General features: G+C 44.4%; 2 protein-coding genes across 2 annotated transcripts; both read left to right on the forward strand.

Annotated features, from left to right (window-relative positions):
* The first annotated feature begins 10 nt into the window (after positions 1-10).
* LOC116502784 (gastrula zinc finger protein XlCGF17.1-like) lies at positions 11-5,535 on the forward strand. Its single transcript, XM_032208712.1, has 2 exons — positions 11-180; positions 3,397-5,535. The coding sequence occupies exon 2, from the start codon at positions 3,485-3,487 to the stop codon at positions 4,643-4,645; it is 1,161 nt and encodes a 386-aa protein (XP_032064603.1). The 5' UTR covers positions 11-180; positions 3,397-3,484; the 3' UTR covers positions 4,646-5,535.
* A 4,224-nt stretch (positions 5,536-9,759) lies between these two features.
* Positions 9,760-11,097, forward strand: LOC116502516 (zinc finger protein OZF-like). The gene is made up of 2 exons (XM_032208395.1): positions 9,760-10,795; positions 10,862-11,097. Exons 1-2 carry the CDS (start codon positions 9,760-9,762, stop codon positions 11,095-11,097), a joined length of 1,272 nt encoding a protein of 423 aa, XP_032064286.1.
* Positions 11,098-11,795: the final 698 nt, after the last annotated feature.

Consider the following 11,795-nt stretch of genomic DNA (forward strand, 5'->3'; position numbering starts at 1 on the left):
GTTTGGAGAAGGAGGCTTATTGTATGCTCAAATGAACCATAAGCTCTCAACCATGAATGAACTCGCCTGACCTAGATGTCAAAGGCTCCTCCCATTCCCTTCTCTCGTCTGAATGCTCCCGGGGCAGGACGTTGGCAGAAGGGGATGAGATCGACCCTGCTCTCCCTCCGAGCCTTTCTGGTGTGTGTGTGTGTGTGTGTATGGGGGGGAGGTTGCAGAATTTAACTGAGGGCGGGAAACCGGCTGGTGGGTTGTCCGTCCTCTCCGCATTGTGCATTTGGGCAAACGAAGCTACGGAGAAGCAGGAAGGGAGGAAGAGCGCTAAAAAAAAACCTACCCAAAAAGATCCGAGCTATCGCTGCAAGGAACAGAGGAGGTGGGGAGGGGGCGCCTTTGCAGAGCAAGCAAGAGGGTCCGTGGTCTCCCCTTTTCGCTGCCTTAAGGGGGATGCCCAGTTCTTGCAACCGTTCATCGTATGTTTTAGCTTCCAGTCCAGTCTCCTAATCAGGAATAGGAATAGGAATAGAATAGCAGAGTTGGAAGGGACCTTGGAGGTCTTCTAGTCCAACCCCCTGCCTAGGCAGGAAACCCTATACCGTTTCAGACAAATGGCTATCCAACATCTTCTTAAAGACTTCCAGTGTTGGGGCATTCACAACTTCTGGAGGCAAGTTGTTCCACTGATTAATTGTTCTAACTGTCAGGAATTTTCTCCTTCCTTCTAAGTTGCTCCTCTTCTTGATTAGTTCCCACCCATTGCTTCTTCTCCTGCCCTCAGGTGCTTTGGAGAATAGCTTGACTCCCTGTGAGGCGGTTGACATGATGTGCCAGTGCCTGGAGGCTGTCAGGGTCTGGATGGGGGTTAACAAGCTTGTACTCAATCCAGACAAGACCGAGTGGCTGTTGTGTTTTCCTCCCAAGAATTTGGCTATTATTCCATCACTCAGGCTGGGGGGTGAAAATTTACGCCCCTCAGACAGGGTGCGCAACTTGGGAGTCCTCCTGGATCCACAGCTGACTTTAGAACATCACCTGTCGGCTGTGACCAGGGGGACATTTGCCCAGGTTCGCCTGGTGCACCAGTTGCGCCCCTACCTGAACCGGGAGGCACTCGCAACAGTCACTCACGCCCTTGTGACCTCAAGACTGGACTACTGCAATGCGATCTACATGGGGCAGCCTTTGAAGAGTATTCGGAGACTTCAACTCGTCCAGAATGCAGCCGCGCGAGCGATTGTGGGTGCACCTCGGTACACCCACGTTACACCTCTCCTCCGCGAGCTGCACTGGCTACCGATCGGTCTCCGGATACGCTTCAAAGTGCTAGTCATAACTTATAAAGCCCTTCATGGTATTGGACCTGGGTACTTGAGAGACCGCCTGCTGCCAATTACTTCCCAAAGACCCGTCAGATCACACAGGGTCGGCCTCCTCCGGGTTCCGTCCACCAGCCAATGCCATCTGGCTACTACCCGGGGGAGGGCCTTCTCTGTAGCAGCTCCGGCCCTTTGGAATGAACTCCCCGCGGAAATCCGGACCCTCACCTCTCTCCAGGCCTTCTGGAAAGCCGTCAAAACCTGGCTGTGCCGGCAGGCCTGGGGTTGATGAGTTCCCCTCCCCTCTCGACTGGTATGGCTGTGTGATTTTCGTGTATTTTAATTATGTGTACTGTTGTTTATGTTCCCTTTCCCCTTCGAGTTGTTCGCCGCCCTGAGTCCCTCCTGGAGAAGGGCGGCATACAAATAAACCAAAACTGAAACTGAAACTGAACTGTTCTTTGTGGCAGCCCCTGAGATATTGGAACACTGCTATCATGTCTTCCCTAATCCTTCTTTCATTAAACTATATAATGCATTGGATGAGGGTCCATGGACTCCCCTTTTCACTGCCATGTGGGGAGGGGGATGCCCAGTTCTTGCAACCGTTCATCATACGTTTTAGCCTCCAGTCCCCCTGTCACAAATAGGAATAGAATACAATAAGAAAAGAGAGGAAAGGAGAGGAGAAACAATGGAATATAACAATGGAATATAAATATATAAACAATTAAATGGAACAGAACAGAAACCAAAATAAACAAGCAGGATAGGACTAAGACTGATGCCTCTGAACTTTCCCCCTCCATCCCCATCGATCTCGATTTCAGTTTGATTGCTGCCTCTCACCCCACCCCATCCTGAATTTCCAGGGGGAGTTCAAGTGCCTCACTAGATGTGGGTCACTTTATTGGGTGCTTTTCTTTCAAAGGGGTCCAAAGCTGCCTTTAATCCTCCTATTGCCTCTTTATTTTAGCTGTAGGAGCCTTTTGGGTTTTTTTTAAAAATCCGTCCTCCTCATGAGTTCTAGGTGACTGGGTGAGAAATGCATCAAAGCAGTTCATTCAGCCCAAACAATCCTTCTTCACAATATCGTGTCCCCCCCGTTAATTTATTCCCCTCCCCAACTGTAAATCAACAAGGTAGGCAGGCTCAGGCTGCCCCAGTCATCCAGAATTTCTATAGGTGAAGATGAATTTGAAGCCGCCATTCTCTATTCCTGGTTCTCACTGATCATTAAGTGGATGGCATCCTAGATAGGAAGCGTGGAAAGGAGAGGCCCTGTGAGTCCCAGCACAGTCCACATTTGACTTGAGGGAGTCTTGGAGAAGCTTAGAGATGCTTTTGAGATATGTTGCTTAGAAAGCTGGAAGGAAGACGCTGGAAACAAAATGAGGGCTGGAGGCTGATTGAAAAGAAGGTCCATTTATTGGTGAACAGAACCACAGGGCAGCTGAGAGTGGGTGGGTTTTAATTTGTGGATTCCTATGGGAGTCATGGCTGGCTGTGTAGGGAAAAGGGGGAATGCAAATCCTAGTTGCTTGTCTGAGCTAATCTGGTCATCCTCTGTTGCTTATCCCAGTTTCTGTCTTGACCCAGTCTTTCTGAATGGGTTACCAAATCTGCATTTTTAAAAGCTGGCCTCCTCAGTTTCTGCTTGGGGGACAGGGAAACTGGAGGTGTTTTCTGCCTTCCTTAAGATTTCTCCCCCTGTTTTTCCTTTAAGGGAAATATTTTATCCTGTATTTTTTGTAATATTTCCCAAAATATTTCATTCTTCTGGGGCAGGTGGACTTCCCACACTGGGTTAAAACTTCCAGTCAATGTCTTACTAAGTATGGATTGGCTTTATTGGGTGCTTTTCTTTCAAAAAGGGGGAAAGCCGCCTTTACTTTTCTTTGTAATCCCGTGTATTTTAGCTGTTGGAGCCTTATTTCTCTTTTTTTTAAGCCATCCTGCTCCACATGAGTTCTAGGTGATGCAGGGGGCGGGAAGGGGGATGCTGAAAAGCAGCAGTCCATTAAGCCAAAGCAATTCTTTCTCATAATATCTTTTTTTCTTATTCTTATATCCTTGCCAGTGTAAAAGATTGTGAGCAAAGATTTTTCTGCAAATCAACTATCAACAGATAGTAGAAATTCAGCCCAAGGCAGCAGCCACCAAAAAGGATGATGGAGCCTGGGGAACTCTTGGATGCCCCATCAGACCCAAGCAGCACTTTGAAAAACCATAAAAAACCTCATGAATGCTCAGAGTGTGGGAAATCCTTTGCTGGCCAGTCCCTCCTTTTGACCCACAGGAAGGTCCATGTGGGAAGCAGATCCAGTCAAGGTTTGGAGGGTGATAAATCTTTCTCTGGGAAAAACTCCAAAGATCTCAGGAGCCCCCCAACACTAAAACCCTATAAATGTGATGAATGTGACTTATGCTTTGGTCGATCGTCATACCTTCTTACACATCAGAAAATCCACACGGGAGAGAAACCTTATCAATGTCTGGAATGTGGGACATTTTTCCGTGAAAAAGCCACTCTCATAAAGCATGAGAGGACTCACACAGGGGAGAAACCTTACAAGTGTTCGGAATGTGGGAAGAGCTTTTCTCATAAGGCAAATCTTTGTGTCCATGAGCAGATTCATGCAGGAATCAAACCTCACAAATGCTTGGAGTGTGGAAAATGTTTCACGCAGATTTCATCTCTTCGGAGCCATGAGAAAACACACAGAGGGGAGAAAAACGAAAAGTGCCTCGAATGCGGGAAATGTTTTATCTTGAAATCAAACCTGCTGCAACATCAGAGACTCCACACCGGAATAAGACCCTATGAATGTGCAGAATGCGAGAAACGATTTCTAACTTCTTCTGATCTTCGGAAACACCAGATAGGGCACAAAGGCGATAAACCGTATAAATGTGGGGCATGTGGGAAAGGTTTCCTTGAACGAAGGAAGCTTCAGAGTCATGAGAGAACACATACAGGGGAGAAGCCATTCAAATGTGTGGAATGTAAGATGTGCTTTTCCCAAAAACACCACCTTGCCAGGCATCAGAGGGTCCACACAGGAGAGAAGCCATACAGATGTGGAGAATGTGGAAAATGTTTTGCTCAAAAGGGATACCTTTCAATACATTATAAAACCCACACAGGGGAGAAGCCATATCAATGCAACAAATGTGGACAATTTTATCGTACTGCCTCAACCCTTAGAAAACATGCTAAAATTCACACAGGGGAACCAAATTTCAAATGTTTAAAGTGTGGGAGAACATTTGCTGATTCATCTTCCCTTAGAGGTCACAGCCAAATCCATACAGGAGAGAAGCTGTAGTGACGTAACCTTAAATTTAAGCATAATATTCAAGAACCACCTCCCCCTATGACAGAAAAGAAAAGTTTTTGATCAGTGTATGCTAATCAAATCAAATCTTTCTTGTTAATGTATTATTTTTGTTTTAATTTTTTGATATAAAGTTTATTATTTCAGGAAATGTTTAACAGCTTCCAATTTTATTACTTCTATTACTTTTAATTATTTTGTTTAGTTGTTATAAGGGGGATTTACGCTAAATGGAGAGGGGGATTATAGTCGGTAACTATTTTGTCCATTGGATCTGTATCTTTGTTGGTGAATAGGAGAGCTGAAGATTTAAAGATAAGTTTGTAAAAAATGGGATCAGATATACAATGAAGATTCACCTAATTGTAGTTTGTAATTAAAGTGACAGTGATCAATCGTATACTCAGGATTAAGTGGAGCGGAGGTTACTTAGCACGTACATCGCAGGTTGTGAGATGTCTTAACTTTGAATTACGTAATATTCAGTTTAGTGTGAATTGTAAATTGATACCAGGTTGCTTCTTCGTTGCCATGTATTTAGAGAGTCTGGAGTTCTACAATGATGTCTGTCTGCCAACTGTCATTAACTGCCAATTTTTCAATGTAATCTGACTGCCAGTGGTTGCTAGTCTTTTGGTTCACACTACTGTGCTATCCAGGGTGCACCACCAGGAGGCGAACTAGCAGCACACACCCCCCCCCCCCCCCAAATGTGACTGTTGTGTTCCTGGAGAAAATATCCACCACATTGTGTCTGAATGTCCATCAACAACTTACACTGGCCCAATGTCTCATGATCTATAAGTCCATATATTTGCCATACACTAAATAAATAAATAAAACCAGGTTGCTTATCATGTGACCGAAAATGTTAGGGTACAATATGTGCAATTAAGGTTACTATATGTACAATTTTTAAATCTATAAATTTAAATTATTAAAGCATCTTCTTCTTCTTCTTTCATTATTTTAATGAAATAATGATATTTCATTATTATTCATATACCATACTGCATGACCATATTTTTCGGAGTTTAAGAAGCACCTTTTTCCCTCAAAAAAGAGGCTGAAAATTTCGGTGCGTCTTATACACTGAATACAGAATTTTTTGCTCAATTTTGTCCCCCCCAGCCCTAGGAGCATTCTATAAGCCTCCTAAAGGCTATCCATGCCCCTTTTTTGAAGAAAAAAACCGGACCCGTTTTCGTGAAAAGTGGGGCGTTTTGGGGAAGTTTGCAGAGTGCAAAAACTTTTTTTTTTTTTTTAAAAAACCTCTTCAAAACCTTGGTGCATCTTATACGCCAGTGCGTCTTATGCTTTGAAAAATACGATAAATGTTTTTCTTGCCTATTTCCATCAATCTAGAAGTAATTACCTCATTTTCTATCAAGATATCATTTGAAATAGTACATTTAGTCCTTGAGTTACGACCACAAGTGAGCCCAAAATTTACGCTGCTAAATGAAACATTTGTTAAGTGAGTTTTGCCCCATTTTGTTTTTCTTCCCACTGGTGTTAAGTGTTGCAATTGTTAAGTTAGTAACATGGTTCTTAAGTGAATCCGGCTTCCTCATTGGCTTTGATTGTTAGAAGATTGCAAAAAGGGATCTCGTGAGCCAGAGATATAGCAATTGTGATAAAACATGAACTAATTGTCAAGGATCTGAATTTTGATCATGTGCCCATGGAGATTCTACAGTGGTTATAAGTGAGAAAACGGCCATAACTCACATTTTTCAGTGTCTTTGTAACTTTGAACGATCACTAAATGAACTTGTAAGTTGAGGACTACCTGTATAAATTGAATGGGATATTTTTGTGGGATTCATTAACCTAACTAAACGAGACCTAATTTATCTCATTTTCCCTGATCCTAGTTAATTCTCTTCTCCTGTGTCCTGAGATGAGATGCCATCTCATCTCAGCCCATGACAAGGTTGAAGGAATTGGCATCTCCAGAAGATTGAAGAATTATTATTAAATTAAATTCTCATTAAAGAAAAGAAAGAATCTAGTGTTTTGTATGCGAGAAAACTTTCACCTATAAGCTGAATTTTAAAACTTGACATTGAAGGTATCAAAGTAGTGAGCAGTTTCTGCCTTTTAGGATCAACCATCAAGAGTAAAGGAACTAGCAATCAAGAAATAAGCCATAGTCCAGCACTTGATATAGCAGCCATAAAGGCCTTTGAAAACATCTTTAAATGCCATGATGGGTCCCTCCCTACCCACAATAACCAGAATTGTGTAAGCCATGATCATCTTCCCTATGGTATTCTATGAATAGAATAGATAAAGAGAAATAAACAATGGAATATAAAGTATATAAACAATAGAATGAAATGGAACAGAAGCCAAACTTGGACTTAAAGAAGCTGGAAAGGAAGAGGACGGATGTCTCTGAACTTTCCCCATTCCTGTTCTCTGGATGGCCCAAGTACTACAACTCCCATCACACCCTGCCTTCAAATGTTTGGGGCACCCTTTTGAGCCGGTTTCTTTGGGGTAGTGGCAGAGGTGGGTTCTGGCAGGCACTACTGCCGGTTCGTTTGCAGTGCAAGCAAAATTGTTATGCGCATGTGCAGAACTGAAGAACAAGATGAAACTGGTTTGGGGGCGTGGCAGGCCTGGGTCGCTGCCGGTTCCAGCGACCCAGGCCGCCAAACCACAACCAGTTTGGCAAAACCGATCTGAACCAATAGGAACCCACCCCTGGGTAGTGGTGCATAGAAGCCTGAGGAATAATGCATAGATGTTAATGGTGGCATTCCTGTAAGGGGCCTTGGGAATTGACCTGTTTCCTGGGTTGCCATGGAGACCATTCACCACCTTAAGCTAGCGGAACTTCAACTCCCAGAATGCCCTGTGCTGACTGGGGAATTCTGGGAGTTGAAGTTCACATTTCTTAGATGCCAAGGTGCATTAAACTCCCAAATCTGATTACAGCTTCGCACCAACCATGACCAGGTGCCTCTGCCCGGCCTTAAGACACCTGTATGTGTGTGTGTGGGGGGGGGAGGGGTTGGTTACAGACGTGGTGCGAATCCTCCTTGCCCCTCCCTCCTTTTATCCCTCCCCTATTTCATCAAGCCTCTTTTTGCTCCCGTCTTCGAAGGAGTTAAATAGAGGCGACGGATTCCTAGAGAGGAAGAAAATTTGGGTGGAGGTTGGGGTCTTGGGGGGGGGGGGAGGAGAAGAGGGGGGAAGGGAACGCTAAATGATCCTCCCATTTCAGGTCTCCTCTGAATGCTGCCGGGCCGGACGCTGAGATCGACTCTGCTGTCCCTCCGTTTTTTTCTGGTGTGTGGGGAGGAGGGGGGCGGAGGGGGGCGTGCGGGGGATCGGGCTCTTTAACGCGGGGGAGGGAGACACCGGCTGGTGGGTCTCCCCACCCTCCTTGTGCATTTGGGCAAATCGAAGCTGCGGAGAAGCAGGAAGAGAGCTGTGAAACCCCGCTACCCAAAAGACCTGCGCTATCCCTGCAAAGAAAAGACGACGTGGGGAAGGGGCGCCTTTGCAGAGCAAGCAAGAGGGTCCGTGGTCTCCCCTTTTCGCTGCCGCGGAGGGGGATGCAGCTTAGCTCCCCTCCATCCCCATCGATGTCGATTTCTGTTTGATTGCTGCCTTCCCCCCTTCTCCGCCCCCCACCCTACCCTTACAAGGTTAAAACTCCGCGTGGGTGTTCAGTTTTCTCAGTAGGTGTGGATCCAGCTTTATTGAGTGTTTTTCTTTCAAAGGGGTCCAAAGCTGCTTTTAATCCTTTTATTGCCTCTTTATTTTAGTTGTTAGAGCTTTTTTTTAAAAAAAAAATCCGTCCTGCTTCTCATGAGTTCTGGGGGGGGGGATGCTTCAAAGCAGCAGTTCATTCAGCCAAAACAATCCTTCCTCTCAATATCTTTTAATTTATTCCCCTCCCCAAGTGTAAACCTGCAAGGTAGACAGGCTGGGCTTGGCACCAGTTATCCAGAGTTCTTATATCTGAAGGTGGATTTGAACCCATCTCTCTCTATGCCTTCCTTCCTCCCTCCCTCCCTCCCTCCCTTTTCCATAAAGGAACAGGAAATGTGTCATAAGGAAGCCAGGATCAATAAGTGATGATGGATGGAGTTCATAACTGAAAAACTCAGAAAAAGCAAGAAAAGAGGATAAGAAATGGGTTCCTTATACTAGTCTGAACGCTCTTTCCTGCTCTTTTGTTTTTACAAAGCCTTAATCTTTTGTGTTGCTTGCAGGTAGTCCTTGATTTATGCCTACAGTTGGGATTGGAATCTTGCTTGTTTAGCAAAGTGGTCGTTATGTGAAATATCACAGGACCCCTTTGCTAAAGAAGTGTAATTCTGCACTCAGTGTTGCAGTTGTTCAGTGATCTCACTGGTCGCTGAGTGGATGGCATCCTGGGTAAGAAGCATGGATTTCCCAAAAGGAGAGGCTGGCCTGTGAGTCCCAGTGTTCTCCATGTTTGATTTGAGGGGGTCCTGGAGAGGCTTAGAGATGCTTTGGTCCACCTTGCTTAGAACATGCGGCTTGGAGAATGGTGCAAGGCTGCAAAGGCCACATTTGGGCTGATGTCAGTGGCAGCTGGCTGAAACTACTGAAGGCCCAAGGCCTCCACTTAAGGCACCGCCCCTGGCATTTCTGCCCCATTGTAGGGCCCAGCTTGGGTGACAAAGGCTTCTGGGCGCAGCTGCAGCTTTGCACCTCACTGCAGCTTTTCTAGTTCATGTATGGCCTGCACTGGACCTCCAGGATTTCCCACACCCCCTTCAAGCATCCCTGCAGTTCTCGCCTAGGTCTCCCTTCACTTAACCACCCACAAAATCACTTAATTTCCACCACAACAGAAGAGTTTGCCTTCTAGAGATGTAGGCGCTCTATCACTGGAGATTTTGTCTAGAGTGTTCGGAGATCCTGGAGAAGGGGTTACATTGGAAGACCTACATGGTCCCTTTCAAGTCTAGGATTTTATGATTCTATGGTTTTCTCAAAAGGAAATATTATTCTTCATTTCTTTTTCATTCTAACAGCGGATGAAAGAGTGATTTATCTACGTGACAACTATCAACAAGGAGTAGAAAATTAGCGCAAAACAGCAGCCACCATAAAGCATGGAGAAACTCTTGGATCTTTTATCAGACAAAACCAGCATTCCAAAAAACCACGAAACAACCCATGAATGCTCAGAGTGTGGGAAATCCTTCGCTCACGGGTCCCTCCTTTTGACCCACAGGAAGATCCATGTGGGAAATGGATCCATTCAAAGTTTGGGAAGTGGATCCATTCAAAGTTTGGAGGGTGAGAAATCTTTCTCTGGAACAGATGCCAAAGATCTCAGAATCCCCACAAGACTAAAACCTTATAAATGTGAGGAATGTGACTTATGCTTTGATCGAAAGTCAGAACTTCTTAAACATCAAAAAATCCACACTGGTGAGAAACCTTATCAATGTTTGGAATGTGAGAAAAGTTTCCCTAAAAAAGCCAATCTCAGAAACCATGAGAGAATTCACACAGGGGAGAAACCCTACAGCTGTGAACAATGTGGAAAGAACTTTGCTCAGCATGCACATCTTTGGATCCATGAACAGATCCATGCAGGAATCAAACCTTACAAATGCTTTGAGTGTGGAAAAGGCTTCGTCCAGAGTTCAGCTCTTCGGAGTCATGAGAAAAGACACACAGGGGAGAAAAATGAAAAGTGCCTCGAATGCGGGAAATGTTTTACCTGGAAATCAAACCTGGTGCAACATCAGAGACTTCACACTGGAGAGAGACCCTATGAATGCCCAGAATGTGAGAGACGATTTGTAAATTCTTCTGAACTTCAGAGGCACCAGAAGAGGCACAAAGGAGAAAAACCCTATAAATGTGGGGAGTGTGGGAAAAGTTTTCTTACTCCAAGAGAGGTTCAGAAACATGAGAGAATCCACACAGGGGAGAAGCCATTCAAATGTGGGGAGTGTGGGAAATGCTTTTCCGAAAAACACAACCTTGGGAGGCATCAGAGGGTCCACACAGGAGAGAAGCCATACAGATGCAGAGAATGTGGAAAATGCTTTGCTCAAAATGGAGATCTTTGGAGTCATCATAAAACCCACACTGGGGAGAAGCCATATCAATGCAATGAATGTGGGCAATTTTACCGTACCACATCAAGCCTTCGAAGTCATGTTAAAATTCACACGGGGGAAAAAAATTACAAATGTATAGACTGTGGGAGAACATTTGGTAAGTCCTCTTCACTTAAAAGTCACAGCCGAATCCATACAGGAGAGAAGCCCCATAAATGCTCAGAGTGCAATAAATGTTTTTCTCAGAAAAGTACTCTTGTAATACATCGACGAATCCACACTGGAGAAAAACCGTATAAATGTTTGGACTGTGGGAAATGTTTTGCCCAACCTGCAGCATTTCACAGGCACACCCGAAGTCACACAGTAAAGTGAACTTACAAGTGTGCAAAGGGTGAGAAAACTTTTCATTGCAAATCAAAGCTAAAGTGCATCAGAAACTCCATAGCAGAGGTAAATCCCTTCAGTTGTGAACAAAGTGGGAAATATTTTTTTTCAAAAGTCACACGTTACCATTCATTGGGAATCTCACACAGTGACAGAGGGGTAATTCTATAATTGCTTGGTATGGGCAATATATTTTTCCTAGTTTTCCTGAACAAAATGATTTTATAATTGGAGGACTACCTGTAAGGAAACCTTGATAAATCCTGAAGCATTCACAAAAGGGCATAATTGTATAAATGCTTGGAATATTGCAAAATTCTGACCACCAATACTTCTGGAGGCTGTAAAGAATCCATATGAAACAGAAATTGTGCATTTGGGGTGTGGGAAATATTTTTCTGTAATGTCTACTTGGTCTGCAGGTAAAAATGCCCTCCAGATAAACCCTCCAGGTGCTCCAGCTACTGGACACTTTCCGGGTGATAAACCGCATTAGAACCTGGTATGTGGAAAATCTGTTCCCTTGAAATGAGACAGTTATTGTGATACATTTGTAAGTCCCCACAGAGAGAAAGCCTAGAAATCCTGACGTTAATAGAATAGAAGGTCTTCTAGTCCAACCTCCTACTTAGGCAAGAAACCCTGTATATTTCAGAGAAATCCAATCTCTTCATAAAACCTTCCAG

The sequence above is a fragment of the Thamnophis elegans genome, chromosome 2 (genome assembly GCF_009769535.1).
Source record: "Thamnophis elegans isolate rThaEle1 chromosome 2, rThaEle1.pri, whole genome shotgun sequence".
NCBI classification, from domain to species: domain Eukaryota; kingdom Metazoa; phylum Chordata; class Lepidosauria; order Squamata; family Colubridae; genus Thamnophis; species Thamnophis elegans.